This window comes from Petromyzon marinus, chromosome 80 (genome assembly GCF_048934315.1).
Source record: "Petromyzon marinus isolate PM22_M1 ecotype Great Lakes invasive population chromosome 80, UKy_Petmar_22M1.pri1.0, whole genome shotgun sequence".
NCBI lineage: Eukaryota > Metazoa > Chordata > Hyperoartia > Petromyzontiformes > Petromyzontidae > Petromyzon > Petromyzon marinus.
The window spans coordinates 10,138,565-10,159,573 of NC_133746.1; the positions used below are offsets into that span (position 1 = coordinate 10,138,565).

Genomic DNA, 21,009 nt, shown 5'->3' on the forward strand with positions numbered 1-21,009 from the left:
GGCCACGGTCATTCCCTCCCTTCCCTACACTTGCGAAACGTAGACCCACCTAATGGAACATCTTCGCCGGTTCGAAACATTTAGGCTGGCCTGCCTACGATCAATCCTGGGTTTAACCAGGCTAGATTGTGTGAAGAGCTCACAAATCCTTGAAAGATCTGGACAAAGTCCCATCGGTGAGCTCCTCAGGCAGGCAAGGCTGCGTTGGCTGGGCCATGTAGCCCGCATGCAAAGTCACCAAATGGCTAAACAGCTATTGTTCGGCCGGATCGGGAGGGGCTAAACGGGCGCGGCACGGGCCAGAGAAGAGATGGAGTGATGTGGTACAGGAGGATGTGGAGCTGAGTGGACTTGCCGATGACTGGTACCAGCGGTGTCAACATCGGCCTCTGTGGAGGAGGCTCGTGAAGGATGCTACTGGGCAGTTGGAGGCAGTCGCCCTCCAACAACAACGGAGGGCGGAGGAGCGACGCTCACAACAACGAGCGGAGCGCCGGGTGGCTAAAGCACAGCAAGTTGGCACAGTAGGGGGCACAGGTGGTGCATCACCCACTCATCTCAGTCACTCGACCCGTGGCACCTGGGTATGCCCCGTGACCTTCTGCCAGCGGGCGTTCGACACTTCACGTGGTCTCAAGGTGCACATAGCCTGGCACAAGCATCGTGGTGACGTCACCGCCACTTCGTGGCGAATAGCGGTTGTTGTGTATATGAACGTGTGTGCGTGTAGCGGTGAGCGCGCTGCGCTACGAACCTGGCGACCCGGGTTCGATTCTCGCTCACAGCCTACACCGGTGACGATTATCTGAACAGGTCCTGGGCCTCCCCCTAGGTCGACTCAGCCTCAAGTGAGCACCCGGTGCGATGTGTAAACATCGCCACTGGGGAGACAAAGGCGGCCGGGCGCGGTGTTGGCCACCGACCCCCTCGTGTGCTGTGCCAGCCTTCATAGGTGCTACTCGCTAACAGCACTTGCCCCTACAAGTCTGTTAAGGCTACACGGGGGATCTTTGCCCTTGCGTATAGGTGCGTGCGTGCATTGACGTGTGCTGCGTATCGCTGGCGCGCGTGGCGGCTGGGGCCGCGTGTTGCCGGGTTACCGTGGGAGCGTGCCTCACTCTCTCAGCCGCCGCCGGCATCTCTTCGTCGCACCCCCCGTGCCTCCTGTTCAGCTTCTTGGCCTTCTCCTCCGCAGCCTTCCCCTCCTTGTTCTGCTGTGGGCATCGCCCCAGGGGCACGTCGTGTCACAAGGGGCAGGAGGAGGGTGGGAGTAGTACTCTGTGGTGTTGTATTGTAGTACTCTGTGGTGCTGTATTGTAGTACTCTGTGGTGCTGTATTGTAGTACTCTGTGGTGCTGTATTGTAGTACTCTGTGGTGCTGTATTGTAGTACTCTGTGGTGCTGTATTGTAGTACTCTGTGGTGCTGTATTGTAGTACTCTGTGGTGCTGTATTGTAGCACTCTGTGGTGCTGTATTGTAGTACTCTGTGGTGCTGTATTGTAGTACTCTGTGGTGATGTATTGTAGTACTCTGTGGTGCTGTATTGTAGTACTCTGTGGTGCTGTATTGTAGTACTCTGTGGTGCTGTATTGTAGTACTCTGTGGTGCTGTATTGTAGTACTCTGTGGTGCTGTATTGTAGTACTCTGTGGTGCTGTATTGTAGCACTCTGTGGTGCTGTATTGTAGCACTCTGTGGTGCTGTATTGTAGTACTCTGTGGTGCTGTATTGTAGTACTCTGTGGTGCTGTATTGTAGTACTCTGTGGTGATGTATTGTAGTACTCTGTGGTGCTGTATTGTAGTACTCTGTGGTGCTGTATTGTAGTACTCTGTGGTGCTGTATTGTAGTACTCTGTGGTGCTGTATTGTAGTACTCTGTGGTGCTGTATTGTAGTACTCTGTGGTGCTGTATTGTAGTACTCTGTGGTACTGTATTGTAGCACTCTGTGGTGCTGTATTGTAGTACTCTGTGGTACTGTATTGTAGTACTCTGTGGTGCTGTATTGTAGTACTCTGTGGTGCTGTATTGTAGTACTCTGTGGTGCTGTATTGTAGTACTCTGTGGTGCTGTATTGTAGTACTCTGTGGTACTGTATTGTAGTACTCTGTGGTACTGTATTGTAGTACTCTGTGGTGCTGTATTGTAGTACTCTGTGGTGCTGTATTGTAGTACTCTGTGGTGCTGTATTGTAGTACTCTGTGGTGCTGTATTGTAGTACTCTGTGGTGCTGTATTGTAGTACTCTGTGGTGCTGTATTGTAGTACGCTGTGGTGCTGTATTGTAGTATTCTGTGGTGCTGTATTGTAGTACTCTGTGGTGCTGTATTGTAGTACTCTGTGGTGCTGTATTGTAGTACTCTGTGGTGCTGTATTGTAGCACTCTGTGGTGCTGTATTGTACTCTGTGGTGCTGTATTGTAGTACTCTGTGGTGATGTATTGTAGTACTCTGTGGTGCTGTATTGTAGTACTCTGTGGTGCTGTATTGTAGTATTTTGTGGTGCTGTATTGTAGTACTCTGTGGTGCTGTATTGTAGTACTCTGTGGTGCTGTATTGTAGTACTCTGTGGTGCTGTATTGTAGTACTCTGTGGTGCTGTATTGTAGTACTCTGTGGTGCTGTACTGTAGCACTCTGTGGTGCTGTATTGTAGTACTCTGTGATGCTGTATTGTAGTACTCTGTGGTGCTGTATTGTAGCACTCTGTGGTGCTGTATTGTAGCACTCTGTGGTGCTGTATTGTAGTACTCTGTGGTGATGTATTGTAGCACTCTGTGGTGCTGTATTGTAGTACTCTGTGGTACTGCATTGTAGTACTCTGTGGTGCTGTATTGTAGTACTCTGTGGTGCTGTATTGTAGTACTCTGTGGTGCTGTATTGTAGTACTCTGTGGTGCTGTATTGTAGCACTCTGTGGTGCTGTATTGTAGTACTCTGTGGTGATGTATTGTAGTACTCTGTGGTGCTGTATTGTAGTACTCTGTGGTGCTGTATTGTAGTACTCTGTGGTGCTGTATTGTAGTACTCTGTGGTGCTGTATTGTAGTACTCTGTGGTGCTGTATTGTAGTACTCTGTGGTGCTGTATTGTAGTACTCTGTGGTGCTGTATTGTAGTACTCTGTGGTGCTGTATTGTAGCACTCTGTGGTGCTGTATTGTAGTACTCTGTGGTGCTGTATTGTAGTACTCTGTGGTGCTGTATTGTAGTACTCTGTGGTACTGTATTGTAGTACTCTGTGGTGCTGTATTGTAGTACTCTGTGGTGCTGTATTGTAGCACTCTGTGGTGCTGTATTGTAGTACTCTGTGGTGCTGTATTGTAGCACTCTGTGGTGCTGTATTGTACTCTGTGGTGCTGTATTGTAGTACTCTGTGGTGATGTATTGTAGTACTCTGTGGTGCTGTATTGTAGTACTCTGTGGTGCTGTATTGTAGTACTCTGTGGTGCTGTATTATAGTACTCTGTGGTGCTGTATTGTAGTACTCTGTGGTGCTGTATTGTAGTACTCTGTGGTGCTGTATTGTAGTACTCTGTGGTGCTGTATTGTAGTACTCTGTGGTGCTGTATTGTAGTACTCTGTGGTACTGTATTGTAGTACTCTGTGGTGCTGTATTGTAGTACTCTGTGGTGCTGTATTGTAGTACTCTGTGGTGCTGTATTGTAGTACTCTGTGGTGCTGTATTGTAGCACTCTGTGGTGCTGTATTATAGTACTCTGTGGTGCTGTATTGTAGTACTCTGTGGTGCTGTATTGTAGTACTCTGTGGTGCTGTATTGTAGTACTCTGTGGTGCTGTATTGTAGTACTCTGTGGTGCTGTATTGTAGTACTCTGTGGTGCTGTATTGTAGTACTCTGTGGTGCTGTATTGTAGCACTCTGTGGTGCTGTATTGTAGTACTCTGTGGTGCTGTATTATAGTACTCTGTGGTGCTGTATTGTAGTACTCTGTGGTGCTGTATTGTAGTACTCTGTGGTGCTGTATTGTAGTACTCTGTGGTGCTGTATTGTAGTACTCTGTGGTGCTGTATTGTAGTACTCTGTGGTGCTGTATTGTAGTACTCTGTGGTGCTGTATTGTAGTACTCTGTGGTGCTGTATTGTAGTACGCTGTGGTGCTGTATTGTAGCACTCTGTGGTGCTGTATTGTAGTACTCTGTGGTGCTGTATTGTAGCACTCTGTGGTGCTGTATTGTAGTACTCTGTGGTGCTGTATTGTAGTACTCTGTGGTGCTGTATTGTAGTACTCTGTGGTGCTGTATTGTAGTACTCTGTGGTGCTGTATTGTAGTACTCTGTGGTGCTGTATTGTAGTACTCTGTGGTGCTGTATTGTAGTACTCTGTGGTGCTGTATTGTAGCACTCTGTGGTGCTGTATTGTAGCACTCTGTGGTGCTGTATTGTAGTACTCTGTGGTGATGTATTGTAGTACTCTGTGGTGCTGTATTGTAGTACTCTGTGGTGCTGTATTGTAGTACTCTGTGGTGCTGTATTGTAGTACTCTGTGGTGCTGTATTGTAGTACTCTGTGGTGCTGTATTGTAGTACTCTGTGGTGATGTATTGTAGTACTCTGTGGTGCTGTATTGTAGTACTCTGTGGTGCTGTATTGTAGTACTCTGTGGTGCTGTATTGTAGTACTCTGTGGTGCTGTATTGTAGTATTCTGTGGTGCTGTATTGTAGTACTCTGTGGTGCTGTATTGTAGTACTCTGTGGTGCTGTATTGTAGTACTCTGTGGTGCTGTATTGTAGTATGCTGTGGTGCTGTATTGTAGTATGCTGTGGTGCTGTATTGTAGTACTCTGTGGTGCTGTATTGTAGCACTCTGTGGTGCTGTGCGGTGCGGCTTCGGCGCCCGCACCTTGCTCAGCTTGAGGTCCATCAGGGCGAGCTTCTGCTCCAAGCGGCGCTTCTTCTCCAGGTCCCTCTGCTCCATCTTCTCGCGCGCTTCCACAGCGCGACGCTCTCGCTCCTCGCGTTTCCTGCACGCGAAAACCACCGCCCACGCAAAGCTAAAGGTTCCCCGCCCGCCCTCAAAGCCTCAGCGGACTGTCCGGGGCCAAGTGCTGTCGAGCGGCAGCGAGTCGGCGCACGTGAAGTGCCGGCAAGGTTGGGGGGGGGGGGGGGTGGCCAGCACCACGCCCGGCCAATGGCGATGCCTGGTGAGGGCCGAGCAGACCCTAGGGCAGAGGGCGGGCAAATTTTTTGACTCGCGGGCAACAATGGGTTCTAAAATTTGACAGAGGGGCCGGGCCGGGAGCAGATGGGCGGAGTGTTTATAAATGACATGTAAAAGTCATTACGTGAAAGGATTTGGCCTTAAACAGGCGGCAAATCATTTATACGCAAGGAATTGCACGAACGTGAACGATACAGAAAAAACACGCCGTAACTCCCGGTCAAAGTGCGCCATCTAATGGGGAAGTGGGGGCACTACAGGAGAAAGGTAAAATTTAATTTAATAATAATTATTATTATATTTGGACAAGTTCGGCGGGCCGGCTTAAGAAGCCCAACGGTCCGTATACGGCCCGGGGGCCGCACTTTGCCCACGTCTGGCCTAGCGGGAGGGAACCGGAACGGTTCGGATGATCGTGGCCGCGAGCGGGAATCGAACTCGGCGTGAAGACCGACGCGCCGCCGCTCCCCATGGCGGCCCACACACAGACAGACGACACAAAGGCAAAGATCCCCCGTGTAGCCTTAACGGACTGTAGGGGCAAGTGCTGTTAGCGAGCACCTATAAAGGCCGGCACGGCACACGAAGGGGGTGGGTGGCCAACACCACGCCCGACCGCCTTCGTCTCCCTAGCGGCGACGTTTACACATCGCACCAGGTACTCATCTGAGGCCGAGTCGACCTAGGGGAGGCCCAGGAACCGGTTCAGATAATCGTCACTGGCGTTTGCCGTGAGCGGGAATTGGACCCGGGTCGCCAGGTTCGTAGTGCAGCGTAGCGCTAATCGCTACACTACCACTCCCCACTAAAAGATCCCCCCGTGTAGCCATAACAGACTGCTTGGGCGATTGCTGTTAGCGAGCACCTACGAAGGCCCGGCACTGTGGCACACGAGGCGGGTGAGTGGCCAGCAACCACGCCCGGCCAGCGGCGATGTTTACCGCACGCCGCACACCGCACCGGGCACTCGTTTGAGGCCGAGTCGACCTAGGGGAGGCCCAGGACCGGTGTCAGATAATCGCGAGCGGGAATCGAACCCGGGTTGCTGGGTTCGTAGCGCTAGCCCGCTACCACCACCGTTCCTCACACAGGGACAGGGCACGCACGCACGCGCAGCGAGCAAGCAAGGCCTCACCGCTTCAAGTCCTCCTGCTTGAGGCGTTGCTTCTCCTCCTGCTTGAGTTTGCGCTGCTCCTCCTGGTGCTGCTTCTGCTGCTGCAGGAGCAGCTGCTCCTTCTCCTGCACAGGCGACACCGGCACTCGACAACAACCCTGGAGGCTACCTCCTCCTCCTCCGTCACACACACACGTGCGTGGTATGGACGCCCGCACACACGGCGTCATACCATTTCTAACGGTGGTGCGATGCGTGTACGTGGAACCCTCCGTGCTCGGGCAACGGACCAAACACGAAAAAACCCAGCTCTTGTTGATGCGATATCACGGCCGTTGTCGCGATGAAGCAAGGTCATACACGATTTCACGATGGAACGGCGTCATACCACCCGCCTCTCGCCGCGACGCGATGTCAGATCCTGGACTGACCTTGGGGCCGACTTTGTTGGGCGTGTGGCTCTTGATGAAGGTGTGAGCAGAGATGATGTTGGAGATGGGAGAAGAGAGGAAGCCATGGGCCGGCCTCCTCAGAGAGGAGAGGAGCACCTTGGATCGAGGCACAGGCATCTGCGGGAGAGACACGGGGAGATGCAGGGGGGAGGAGACAGGGGGAGACACAGGGGGAGACACACGGGGAGACAGCGGGAGACACATGGGGGGAGACACAGGGGAGAGACACGGGGGAGAGACACGGGGGGAGACACGGGGGGAAACAGGGGGAAACACGGGGGGAGACACGGGGGGGAAGACAGAGGGAGACACACGGGGACACAGTGGGAGACACACGGGGGGAGACACGGGGGAGAGACACGGGGGGAGACACGGGGGGAAACACACGGGGGAGACGTGGAGGGACACACAGGGAGACACAAGGGAGACAAGGGAGGAGACACCTCCGATTAGCACGATTGGCTACAGGGAGACACGGAGAGACACAGGGAGTTCTAGATTTGAAGCTTTCGTGACTGCAAGGATTCATACTCTTTGGTTTTATTCGGTCAAGTCACGTAGATAAAAAAACTATTTTTTTATTTTATTTTGTTTTGAGTATAGACACAGGGGGATACGGGGACACGGCGAGAAGTGGAGTGTAGATACGGTGAGAAGTGGATATGGAGACAAGCGGAGATGTTTGTATGGAGACACGGGGATACATTGGGAGTTTGGAGATTCGGGGACACGGGGAGACACGCGGACACAGGGAGACACAGGGAGACCTTGATGCTGGGACAGCGAGGCGACCACGCCTTTTTGAGACACGGGGATACGTGGAGACGTGGTTATGGAGACACGGGGAGACGTGGATATGGAGACACAGGGACACGGTGAGAGGTTGGTATGAAGACACGGGAGATGTAGGTAAGGAGACACGGTGAGACATGGGCGTAGTGACTTATTACGTCACTACCGTGTTGAGTCTGCACACACACATGACGTCACTACGTTGGGTATATAGGAATGACGTCACGGCCGGGTCGGGGAGTCTACAGGCTGTCGGTCAGTGCCACGGGGGTTGTGTGAGGCCGCGGCACTCTGTGTGAACCCGGCCGGACACGTGACCGGATCAAGGTGTGGGCCGGGGGCCCCAGGGGGACTTTTGGGGTCACGTGGCCAAGAGCAGAGCCGTCTCGAGGGTTCTAGAAGGTGGGCGTGGCCTGGGTGTGGCCTGGCCACGCCCAGGCGCATGTAAGGGGGCGCCCCGCACCTGGTGCGGGGCTGCCAGGGCCCGGGATGAAGACGCCTCGCCAAGAGTGAAGGGAAGCCTCAAGTCAGCGTGGCCAAGCAGTAGCACCTCCTGGCTTGGCCACGCCAATTGTTACCCGAGTGTCGAGTGTTCGCGAGGTTAGGTCGGTGGTCACCACCCTGTGTGTGGTGTAATTACGGTTGCGTTAATAAATAGTGTTGCCTTCACACGAGAGCGTGCGCGCATCTATCGAACCATTACATGGGTATGGAGACACCGGGAGATGTTGGTATGGAGACACAGGAACACGGGGAGATGTGGGTAAGGAGACACCGGGAGATGTGGGTAAGGAGACACGGTGAGACGTGGGTAAGGAGACACCGGGAGACGTGGGTAAGGAGACACCGGGAGACGTGGGTATGGAGACACCGGGAAATGTTTGTATGGAGACACGGTGATACGTGGGTATGGAGACATCGGGAGATGTGGGTAAGGAGACACAGGGGAGACGTGGGTATAGAGACACCGGGAGATGTGGGGATGGAGACACGGTGAGACGTGGGTATGGAGACATCGGGAGATGTGGGTAAGGAGACACAGGGGAGACGTGGGTATGGAGACACCGGGAGATGTGGGGATGGAGACACGGTGAGACGTGGGTATGGAGACACCGGGAGATGTGGGTATGGAGACACGGTGATACGTGGGTATGGAGACACCGGGAGACGTGGGTAAGGAGACACGGTGAGACGTGGGAATGGAGAGACCGGGAGATGTGGGTATGGAGACACAGTGAGACGTGGGTATGGAGACATCGGGAGATGTGGGTATGGAGACACGGTGAGACGTGGGTATGGAGACACCGGGAGATGTGGGTATGGAGACACGGTGAGATGTGGGTATGGAGACACGGGGAGACGTGGGTATGGAGACACCGGGAGACGTGGGTATGGAGACACCAGGAAATGTTTGTATGGAGACACGGTGATACGTGGGTATGGAGACATCGGGAGATGTGGGTAAGGAGACACGGTGAGACGTGGGTATGGAGACACCGGGAGACGTGGGTAAGGAGCCACGGTGATACGTGGGTATGGAGACACCGGGAGACGTGGGTAAGGAGACACAGTGATACGTGGGTATGGAGACACGGTGAGATGTGGGTAAGGAGCCACGGTGATAAGTGGGTATGGAGACACCGGGAGATGTGGGTATGGAGACACGGTGATACGTGGGTATGGAGACACGGTGATACGTGGGTAAGGAGACACGGTGAGACGTGGGAATGGAGACACCGGGAGACGTGGGTAAGGAAACACGGTGATACGTGGGTATGGAGACACTGGGAGACGTGGGTAAGGAGACACGGTGAGACGTGGGAATGGAGACACCGGGAGACGTGGGTATGGAGACACGGTGAGACGTGGGTAAGGAGACACGGTGAGACGTGGGTATGGAGACACGGTGAGACGTGGGTATGGAGTCACGGGAACACGGCGAGACGCGGGTATGGAGACACCAGGAGATGTGGGTACGGAGACACGTCGGCATGGAGATTCAAGGACACGGGAGTCTCAGGGCGCGCACCTTGATCCTGCAACGGCGAGGCGACAGCGCCTTCTTCTTGGCCGGGGGAAGCTCCTCTTCGGCGGAGGAGCGCGACTCGCCGTCCCCGCCGGGCGGAAGCTCGTCCAACGACATGCTCCAGCTCCGCTTCCTACACGGAGAGACGCACAAAGGCGACACCCGTCGAGGGCCGAGTGCTGCTGGACGAGCGGCGGCGGAGCCTTGGGAAGGCCCAGGGCCGGTTAGTGGGTCGCGAGCGGGAATCGAACTCAGCTCGCCGGGGTTGGGAGTGGTTTGCAGTGCTGACTGCAAAGTGCCACGGCTCACCACCACCCCCACCACCCCCCCCCCCGACCTTCCTGTGTCCATACGGATGCATAAACACCGCACGCACCGCGCACAAGCCGCGCGCACACGCACCGCACACGTCACACACACGCACCGTACACGTCACACACACACGCCACTCACACACACACACGCCACTCGCACACATACACGCCACTCGCACACACACACGCCACTCACACACACGCCACTCACACACCGCACACGTCACACACACACGTCACACACACACGCCACTCACACACACCGCACACGTCACACACACGCCACTCACACACACACACACACGCCACTCACACACACAAACACCACACAGACCAGACACACACCGCGCACACACAAACACTGCACAGACACAAACACCACACACACCGCACACACACAAACACCACACAGACCAGACACACACTGCACATACACAAACACCACACAGACCAGACACACAAACACTGCACACACACAAACACTACACAGACCACGCACACAAACACCACACACACAAACACCACACAGACCACGCACACAAACACCACACACGCCACACAGAACACCGCACATGGCACACACATCATCACACACACCGCGCACACACAAACACTGCAGACACAAACACCACACACACCGCACACACAAACACCACACAGACCAGACACACACTGCACACACACAAACACCACACAGACCAGACACACACTGCACACACACAAACACCACACAGACCAGACACACAAACACTGCACACACACAAACACCACACAGACCACGCACACAAACACCACACACACCACACAGAACACTGCACAGGCACAAACACCACACACACCGCACACACACAAACACTGCACACACACAAACACCACACAGACCAGACACACACTGCACACACACAAACACCACACAGACCACGCACTGAGACTTGGGCGGCCTGTGCAACGATGACACCTCCAGGATTGAGCAGCGACTAACAAAATCCCTACCTCAGCTGCGTGGTCTCCGAGCCGGACGAAATGGATTCACCGTTTTTCACATCTGGTGGGGGGGGGTGGGGGGGGAAATCTCAATAATAATTATTATCGCACAACGCCGGGTATTCCATTCGGTCAAGTTACGAGAGAATCTCACCACCGCCGACGAGAATCTCACCACCACCATTACAAAGTGCGTACACACACACACACAAATATATAAATGTGTCTTTAAACCCGCCACCACATTGTTATGGATTTTCTTTCCACCAAACCGGAAGGTGCTGTGTACTAGTAACGAATTGGCATGTTCTGTTTACGTGACAGACTCCTTACTAATCGGCTGTGTCGAGTGGTGGCGGGGTTTAACGACAAATTTATATATATAATTACGGGAACTAACCCACATAAAAAAACCTGCGTTATGGATATTGGTCACGAAAGTATGCTTATGTTGTTCAACTTCATATTTGGTGTTTGGACATCTTAACGACTCCTGTTTTATATGCCAGAAAGGGTAAAACACACCCATTCTTATTTTTTTCCCACACTTTTGTAAAGACAGTACAGGGGACGAGCGGCCCAGGGAGTAATGAAAGGGGAATTAGCACGGGAAGAGACTAGGGGTCACCTTTTGTCTGCCAAGAACCATTTGAACATTAATAACGTCATTCGCGGGCCATACAAATTTATCAACTTAAAATTTAGCCTGTTATATTTGGTAAAACATTTCATTAACTCGCCCCTAATGCAACGGGCTGGAACTGCTTCTCTTTGGTGAGGCGTGGTGGTGATGTTAGCTGGTATTGATGATGTTAGCTGGTATTGATGATGTTAGCTGGTATTGATGATGTTAGCTGGTATTGATGATGTTAGCTGGTATTGATGATGTTAGCTGGTATTGATGATGTTAGCTGGTATTGATGATGTTAGCTGGTATTGGTGATGTTAGCTGGTATTGGTGATGTTAGCTGGTATTGGTGATGTTAGCTGGTATTGGTGATGTTAGCTGGTATTGGTGATGTTAGCTGGTATTGACGATGTTAGCTGGTATTGATGATGTTAGCTGGTATTGATGATGTTAGCTGGTATTGGTGATGTTAGCTGGTATTGATGATGTTAGCTGGTATTGGTGATGTTAGCTGGTATTGATGATGTTAGTTGGTATTGATGATGTTAGCTGGTATTGGTGATGTTAGCTGGTATTGATGATTTTAGCTGGTATTGGTGATGTTAGCTGCTATTGGTGATGTTAGCTGGTATTGACGATGTTAGCTGGTATTGGTGATGTTAGCTGGTATTTATGTTAGCTGGTATTGATGTTAGCTGGTATTGATGATGTTAGCTGGTATTGATGATGTTAGCTGGTATTGATGATGTTAGCTGGTATTGATGATGTTAGCTGGTATTGGTGATGTTAGCAGGTATTGGTGATGTTAGCAGGTATTGACGATGTTAGCTGGTATTGGTGATGTTAGCTGGTATTGACGATGTTAGCTGGTGTTGATGATGTTAGCTGGTATTGACGATGTTAGCTGGTATTGACGATGTTAGCTGGTATTGACGATGTTAGCTGGTATTGATGATGTTAGCTGGCTATTGACGATGTTAGCTGGTATTGACGATGTTAGCTGGTATTGATGATGTTAGCTGGTATTGATGTTAGCTGGTATTGGTGATGTTAGCTGGTATTGGTGATGTTAGCTGGTATTGGTGATGTTAGCTGGTATTGATGATGTTAGCTGGTATTGGTGATGTTAGCTGGTATTGATGTTAGCAGGTATTGACGATGTTAGCTGGTATTGACGATGTTAGCTGGTATTGACGATGTTAGCTGGTATTGACGATGTTAGCTGGTATTGGTGATGTTAGCTGGTATTGGTGATGTTAGCTGGTATTGGTGATGTTAGCTGGTATTGACGATGTTAGCTGGTATTGACGATGTTAGCTGGTATTGGCGATGTTAGCTGGTATTGGTGATGTTAGCTGGTATTGGTGATGTTAGCTGGTATTGGTGATGTTAGCTGGTATTGATGATGTTAGCTGGTATTGGTGATGTTAGCTGGTATTGATGATGTTAGCTGGTATTGATGATGTTAGCTGGTATTGGTGATGTTAGCTGGTATTGGTGATGTTAGCTGGTGTTGGTGATGTTAGCTGGTATTGACGATGTTAGCTGGTATTGACGATGTTAGCTGGTATTGGTGATGTTAGCTGGTATTGACGATGTTAGCTGGTATTGACGATGTTAGCTGGTATTGACGATGTTAGCTGGTATTGGTGATGTTAGCTGGTATTGATGATGTTAGCTGGTATTGATGATGTTAGCTGGTATTGGTGATCTTAGCTGGTATTGGTGATGTTAGCTGGTATTGGTGATGTTAGCTGGTATTGGTGATGTTAGCTGGTATTGGTGATGTTAGCTGGTATTGGTGATGTTAGCTGGTATTGGTGATGTTAGCTGGTATTGGTGATGTTAGCTGGTATTGATGATGTTAGCTGGTATTGATGTTAGCTGGTATTGGTGATGTTAGCTGGTATTGGTGATGTTAGCTGGTATTGACGATGTTAGCTGGTATTGACGATGTTAGCTGGTATTGATGATGTTAGCTGGTATTGATGTTAGCTGGTATTGATGATGTTAGCTGGTATTGGTGATGTTAGCTGGTTTTGGTGATGTTAGCTGGTATTGACGATGTTAGCTGGTATTGATGATGTTAGCTGGTATTGGTGATGTTAGCTGGTGTTGATGTTAGCTGGTATTGATGTTAGCTGGTATTGACGATGTTAGCTGGTATTGATGATGTTAGCTGGTATTGGTGATGTTAGCTGGTATTGGTGATGTTAGCTGGTATTGGTGATGTTAGCTGGTATTGACGATGTCAGCTGGTATTGACGATGTCAGCTGGTATTGATGTTAGCTGGTATTGGTGATGTTAGCTGGTATTGACGATGTTAGGTGGTATTGACGATGTTAGCTGGTATTGGTGATGTTAGCTGGTATTGGTGATGTTAGCTGGTATTGGTGATGTTAGCTGGTATTGACGATGTTAGCTGGTATTGACGATGTCAGCTGGTATTGATGATGTTAGCTGGTATTGATGATGTTAGCTGGTATTGGTGATGTTAGCTGGTGTTGGTGATGTTAGCTGGTATTGACGATGTCAGCTGGTATTGATGATGTTAGCTGGTATTGATGATGTTAGCTGGTATTGATGATGTTAGCTGGTATTGGTGATGTTAGCTGGTATTGGTGATGTTATCTGGTATTGACGATGTTGTTGCTACTCGCAACTGCTTTTCCAGGTTTGCTCCTAGATTTATCGAATTTCGAGTCCCGCCTGCGGTTGCCTTGGCAGGGCCAGAGACCAAATGATTTCGAGGGCCTCACACGGCCCGCGGGCCGGACGATCCCCACCCCTGCGTTAAACGGACAGACAGGGTGAACGCGCTGGGGCCTACGAGAAGGATCGAGAATAGGAGCTGTGGCCGAGTGACAGAAAAGGGAGGCAAAGTTGTGCGGATCGGGGGACCCGAGGAGAACATCGAGAAGGTTCGAGTGAGAGGGGCCAGCGTGGCCACGGGTCAAGGAGTGGCGGCCCACGCTGGGGACAAAGGGGGGGGGGGGGTCGAGACGAGAGGATCGGGGCAGCAGTTGGAGCCGGGGGGGGGGGGGGGTCTTCGCCCTTCAATAAAGATCACCGACAAGGACAGTGCCGCCCCCCCTTTTCCTGGGTTCGTTACACTTTGATACCGGCCCGAAAAAAATAGGGGGTCCCGCTCTGCATCCTCATTCACGTCCGCGTTACGTGACGGGGGAAAGAAAAAAAAAGACGTGTTCCCAACACAGCGCATTCGTCGCGTTCTATCTCCGATTCGCGCTGTGAAAAAATAAATCGCACGCGGCGTTGCAGGAGAACCGACTCTTAAACGAAGCATCGATGCGCAGTGGATCCACGATTATCCGGCAGCTTCGAGCGGAAGGGGGTTCTCGCGCGCGCGAGCGCCGGATTAATAAAAAAACCAAGGACAGTCACGGCACCGTCATTATTTAAGATAGTTTTTTTTTTGCGTGCCTTCACGTAACGTTGCGTTTCAGGCGTCGTGTACGAGTTTTTTGGGGGGTTTTTTTTGGGGTGTTGTAAATGTGTCGACGACGTCAAATTGGTATAAATAAACGTAAAAATAAATATCCTACTGCAAAAAGTTACTGCATTTTACCGTACCGTGCTTACCACTCTAATCTCGATGCATCTGCATGGGGTGATGATGTACAGTGAGGGAAAAAAGTATTTGATCCCCTGCTGATTTTGTACGTTTGCCCACTGACAAAGAAATGATCAGACTATAATTTTAATGGTAGGTTTATTTGAACAGTGAGAGACAGAATAACAAAAAAATCCAGAAAAACGCATGTCAAAAATGTTATAACTTGATTTGCATTTTAATGAGGGAAATAAGTATTTGACCCCCTTTCAATCAGAAAGATTTCTGGCTCCCAGGTGTCTTTTATACAGGTAATGAGCTGAGATTATGAGCACACTCTTAAAGGGAGTGCTCCTAATCTCAGCTTGTTACCTGTATAAAAGGCACCTGTCCAAAGAAGCAATCAATCAGATTCCAAACTCTCCACCATGGCCAAGACCAAAGAGCTCTCCAAGGATGTCAGGGACAAGATTGTAGATCTACACAAGGCTGGAATGGGCTACAACACCATTGCCAAGCAGCTTGGTGAGAAGGTGACAACAGTTGGTGCGATTATTCGCAAATGGAAGAAACACAAAAGAACTGTCAATCTCCCTCAGCCTGGGGCTCCATGCCAATTGGTAACACACTACGCCGTGAAGGAATGAAATCCTGCAGCGCCCGCAAGGTCCCCCTGCTCAAGAAAGCACATATACATGCCCGTCTGAAGTTTTCCAATGAACATCTGAATGATTCAAGAACACCATCCCCACCATTAAACATGGAAGTGGAAACATTATGCTTTGAGGGTGTTTTTCTGCTAAGGGGACAGGACAACTTCACCGCATAAAAGGAACGATGGACGGGGCCATGTACCGTCAAATCATGGGTGAGAACCTCCTTCCCTCAGCCATGGCATTGAAAATGGGTTGTGGATAGGTATTCCAGCATGACAATGACCCAAAACACACGGCCAAGGCAACAAAGGAGTGGCTCAAGAAGAAGCACATTAAGGTCCTGGAGTGGCCTAGCCAGTCTCCAGACCTTAATCCCATAGAAAATCTGTGGAGGGAGCTGAAGGTTCGAGTTGCCAAACGTCAGCCTCGAAACCTTAATGACTTGGAGAAGATCTGCAAAGAGGAGTGGGACAAAATCCCTCCTGAGATGTTTGCAAACCTGGTGGCCAACTACAAGAAACGTCTGACCTCTGTGATTGCCAACAAGGGTTTTGCCACCAAGTACTGAGTCATGTTTAGCAGAGGGGTCAAATACTTATTTCCCTCATTAAAATGCAAATCAATTTATAACTTTTTGACATGCGTTTTTCTAGATTTTTTTGTTGTTATTCTGTCTCTCGCTGTTCAAATAAACCTACCATTAAATTTATACTGATCATTTCTTTGTCAGTGGGCAAACGTACAAAATCAGCAGGGGATCAAATACTTTTTTCCCTCACTGTACGTACTACTACGACGCTCTTGTTTCAACAACGAGATGTGTTTGACGGTCTGGCAAAGCTGTGCCCCCTTTGGAGCGGTTTTGCCGGATCGGCCCGGGACCACCGGATACACGCACACACACAACGAATCCCGTGGGCACACACCTATGATGGCTGGGACGGCACACGAGGGGGTGGGTGGCCAGCACCACCCCCGGCCGCCTTTGTCGCCCCAGTAGCGATGTTTACACACCGCACCAGGTACACATTTGAGGACGTTCGACCTAGGGGAGGCCCAGGACCGGTTCAGATAATCGTCACCGGCGCTGGCCGTGAGCGGGAATCGAACCCGGGTGCCCAGGTTCGTAGCGCAGCGTAGCGCTAACCGCTACACTACCTCTCCCCACTCGTACACACTGACGCGCGCGCGCGCACACACACACACACGTGCTCTCACCTCGCTCCACCTCCTCCTCCTGCTCCTCCATGGCGCACCGCCGCGCCATCGCCGCCGTGACCGCCGCGGCCGCCGCCAGGTTGCTCCGGCGTGCCCGCTCCCGCGCCAGGCTGGCGCGCTGCTTGCCCTGCGAGTAGCGGCTCGCCAGGATGGAGGACACCACGCCGGCGGCGGCGGTGGCGCGGCTCTGCCGCGTCGGACGCTGCACCGCTCCGGGCGACGACACGGTGGCGGCGGCGCTGCTGGCGTTGAGCGAATCGGAGAGATGCACTGGATTGGCTGTGTCGGCTCTTGCTGCCACCGCTGCTGCTGCCGCCCATCCGGATCCTACAGCTTCCCCTTCTGCTGCTGCTGCTGCTGCTGCCGCTGATGTCCACAGTCTCCGGGTTGAGTGTCCGCTGGTCAGTTCCGAGTTGGCGCCGCTGGCGTCGGCCTCCATGGTGGCGTTAGGAGGCCTGGGCGTTGCCTGCAAAGCCAAATTCGGGTGTCAAAGTTGGATTTCGGTGAAGCCCGGTGAGAACTCAGGTGATCCCGGGATGTGGAGTCGTCGTTTGCAGGAGTGGGTGAATGATGAGTGGGTGGGCAGGTGGGTGAACGAATGAGTGAGTGGATGAGTGAGTGGGTGAGCGAGTGGGTGAGCGAGTGGGTGAGCGAGCAAGTGGGTGGGTGAGCGAGCGATTGGGTGAGCGGGTGTGTGAGCGGGTGGGTGAGCGGGTGGGTGAGCGAGTGGGTGAGCGGGTGGGTGAGCGAGTGGGTGAACGAGTGGGTGAGCGAGTGAGTGGGTGAGCGAGTGAATGAGTGGGTGAGTGAGCGAGTGGGTGTGTGGGTGAGCGAGTGGGTGTGTGGGTGAGCGGGTGGGCGAGCGGGTGGGTGAGTGGGTAAGTTAGTGGATGAATGGGTGAGTGGGTGAGCGAGTGGGTGAGTGAGTGGGTGAGCTAGTGGATGAATGGGTGAGTGGGTGAGCGGGTGGGTGAGTGGGTGATTAAGTGAGTGGGTGAATGAGTGGATGAATGGGTGAGTGAGCCAGTGGGTGAGCGAGTGGGGCTTATGCCGTGAATTTGGATATACAGCAAACCCTATATCGGCTCGCGAATGAATTCCCAAATGCATAAAAACCTCGTTCCAGTGAGGAAAAATGGGGTTACGTTCCTGGTACGAGTGAACAACATTTCTCTCTCTGCGTCACCGCGCGAACGTCAACGCCGGCAACCGCTGCCGCCCTTGCCCTGCCTTGCCCCTTCCCGTTACCCTTGCCCTGCCCCTGCGTATGCCCTACCTTCGATGCCGACGCAATCAGCTCCTCGTAGCGACCCACCATGTTCAGCACCGTCCTGCCCGCCGCACCCCGGGAGCTGTTCGCCCTCGCGCTGGCTGCGGCGGCACTCCCGGCGCCGGAGGAGACCGTGGAGTGAGCGGCCATCTGGCGCACGACCGAGCGCGTGAGCACGCCCGTCGACGAGGTGGCCAGCCTGCTCTGCCGGCCAACGTGGTTGCAGCGAAGTCTGGTGCTGCACGCGGCGAGGAGGAGGAGGAGTGATGGTGGGAAGGGAAGGGGTTAGGAGGAGGAACAAACGCTGGCCGAGTGAGTGACGGGACAGGGTCACCCCCGCCATCACGAGGCGACGTCGCGAGATGCCGCGCGCGATGTTGCACGTGGGACAACCTTGCCCAACTCGGCTTCGTCTCGTGGTGCACTGATGGAATAGGATGAGGAGGATGAGGACGAGGAGGATGAGGACGAGGATGACGAGAACGAGGAGAACTGGTAAAGCTGGCTGAGCAAACGACAAGACAAGGTGCGCGCCAACACGAGGCGACGCTGCGGAACACTGCACGATGTTCGATGCAGGAAAACCTTGTCCAAGACGCAGCTGTATTGAACGCGTGGGCTGTGGCCATGCCACGCGGCTGACCTATGTACGGGCGTCGAACGTCTTTGGTACAAACTGAGCAATCTTTGGAAGGACGTTATCAACCAGTTTAAGTCATAACTGGCTGTGATGTTCCCATACTACCACCTTACGATGTTAGTTGTTATTTTCGGCTCTAGGATTTTACATGAACAGGTTACATTTCTCGCACCAACGCAGCCACCTTCGTGCGCCGTACCTAGAGGTTACGGCTCTGCGATCCTCCATTTGACATGCGAATCTCTCGCATTAACATAGCCACGTGGCCGGCCGTGCTTATTTTGAGGTGCGGGGGAAATGGACAATAAACTAATGAGGTCGGTTCTCCGGAGGACGCCTGGTATGCAGGAGGTCGTAGGCTCGATCCCGACCCCGGTGCCTGGAGTACATTCGGAGCTTGCATGTCTCTCTCGTTCTCTCCGTGGTCACGGGAATTTTTTTTTCTTTTCTTCGGGGCCCCCAGTTTTTCCCTCAGCAATTAGAAATCAACTTCACGCGTTTGGAGTTATTTGGCCGCCAGTGTAGAAGTCAACGTGATGACGATGATAATGATAAGCCACTTCGTTGAGCTATCATTTGCGATAGCCGGGGTCGGTTTCTGAAAAAGAGCAACTATACAGCTCAGTGGGCCTTAACTTGGTAAAATAAAAATAGTTGATCGAGTATGGGTTTCGATAAGTATGGGTCTCTATGGTTCTCTCCGTGTCTCAGGATCTCTGTGTGTCTCGATACTACGAGCCTGCAGAAACTTGCGCTGGGATATCATTTGCGATAGACAGGGTCGGTTCTGTAAAACAGCTACACAACTCAGCAGTGGGGCCTGACCTGGTAAAAACAAGTTTATTGAGCACGGGTCTCTATGGGTCTATACGAGTCTATGGATCTCTGTGGGTCTATGGGTCCCTATACAGATCTGGAGAAACTTGCGTTGGGATATTAATTGCGATAGACAGGGTCGCTTCTGAAAAACAGCTACACAGTTCGGCAGTGTGGGACCTTAGGAGCCATCCATTTAGTACGTACGCATGGAGGGGTTAACCCAAATGTGTACGCTCGCGTATGGGAGGTCTACTGACAAATCGGTTCTCGCTAAAGGGTAGAGTTTTGCAGTCACCCCTAAACACATCCCAGTTGATGACATCATTGCCCAGGCTGACGTAGCCCTTAAGGGTCATTACTGCAGACGTGGCAGGAACAGAAATCACTGCAATCCTCAAAAACGCTCAGGCACCTATTAGCAACATCAGTAACGATGAGCGATGTAGTCTATTTGTTTACCAGAGTTCCTGTGCCTGACACCATTGCAATCATTGAAGATTTGGTCTAACAAAGACTGAATGCTGATGTACCGGCCCTGGTGAGACACTGCCTCACCAACACTTACTTCACCTGGAATGGAACATTCTACAAACAAGTTGAAGGTACCCCAATGGGTTCTCCCTTATCTCCAGTTCTAGCCAATGTTTTCATGAAAATTTTGAGACGGATGCCATCCAGGCATCCACACTACGTCCGTCTTTGTGGAAGAGGTACGTAGGTGACACGTTCGTCACCTGGACACATGGCCGACCACCTCTGAACCAATTCCTCAACCACATCAATTCCATGCACCCAGCCATCAAATTCACCATGGAGGTGGAAAAGGATAGCAAGCTACCATTCCTGAATGTTTAATCGAAAAGAGACCAGATGGCTCAATGGGACACTGTCTACAGGAAAGCCATCCACCACCATCCATCCCAGAAGAATCCCCTCATCCAAACGCGGCAACGTGGAGTTCGATGTATTTACGACCATCATCACCTATTCTTGGTTCTTTCGGTAAAGTCACGTAGATAGAAAAAAAAGATAATAAAATTAAATAAAAATAGTATATTTCAAATTAAAAAAGCAAATAAACCACGACGTTTTGATCGCAACACAAGCGGTCTCCATCACGTACACCAAGCTCCCAAGATGAATGAATATTCAGACTACACAATCCGTAATGCTATCACATCAACCGTTGGGAAAGAACCAACTGAGGACCCAATCAAAACCATCACCTTGCCATGCATAACAGGGGTCACCAAAAAGATTTACAAAATCACGAGCAGAAACAAGATCCAGGTTTCAATTGGACACAGTACATAAAATTTGTCATCTGATCCCTGACATGCAATACCCCGGTGT

The 21,009-nt window shown here is 51.6% G+C and overlaps 1 protein-coding gene across 7 annotated transcripts in view; it reads right to left on the reverse strand.

The window, feature by feature from the left end:
• LOC116957668 (uncharacterized) overlaps positions 1-21,009 on the reverse strand; it is a 36,686-nt gene that overhangs the window by 8,630 nt on the left and 7,047 nt on the right. For 3 of the 7 annotated variants that reach the window (XM_076057302.1, XM_032979977.2, XM_076057306.1), the window contains exons 4-11: positions 18,204-18,435; positions 16,928-17,393; positions 10,860-10,911; positions 9,556-9,685; positions 6,714-6,851; positions 6,304-6,407; positions 4,851-4,971; positions 1,101-1,214 (exon numbers count right to left, since the gene is read on the reverse strand). In XM_076057302.1, the coding sequence (XP_075913417.1) occupies positions 1,101-1,214; positions 4,851-4,971; positions 6,304-6,407; positions 6,714-6,851; positions 9,556-9,685; positions 10,860-10,911; positions 16,928-17,393; positions 18,204-18,435 (1,357 nt within the window). The remainder of the gene's footprint in view (positions 1-1,100; positions 1,215-4,850; positions 4,972-6,303; positions 6,408-6,713; positions 6,852-9,555; positions 9,686-10,859; positions 10,912-16,927; positions 17,394-18,203; positions 18,436-21,009) is intronic. The other 4 variants (XM_076057305.1, XM_076057304.1, XM_076057301.1 and 1 more) reach the window with 4 other exon arrangements.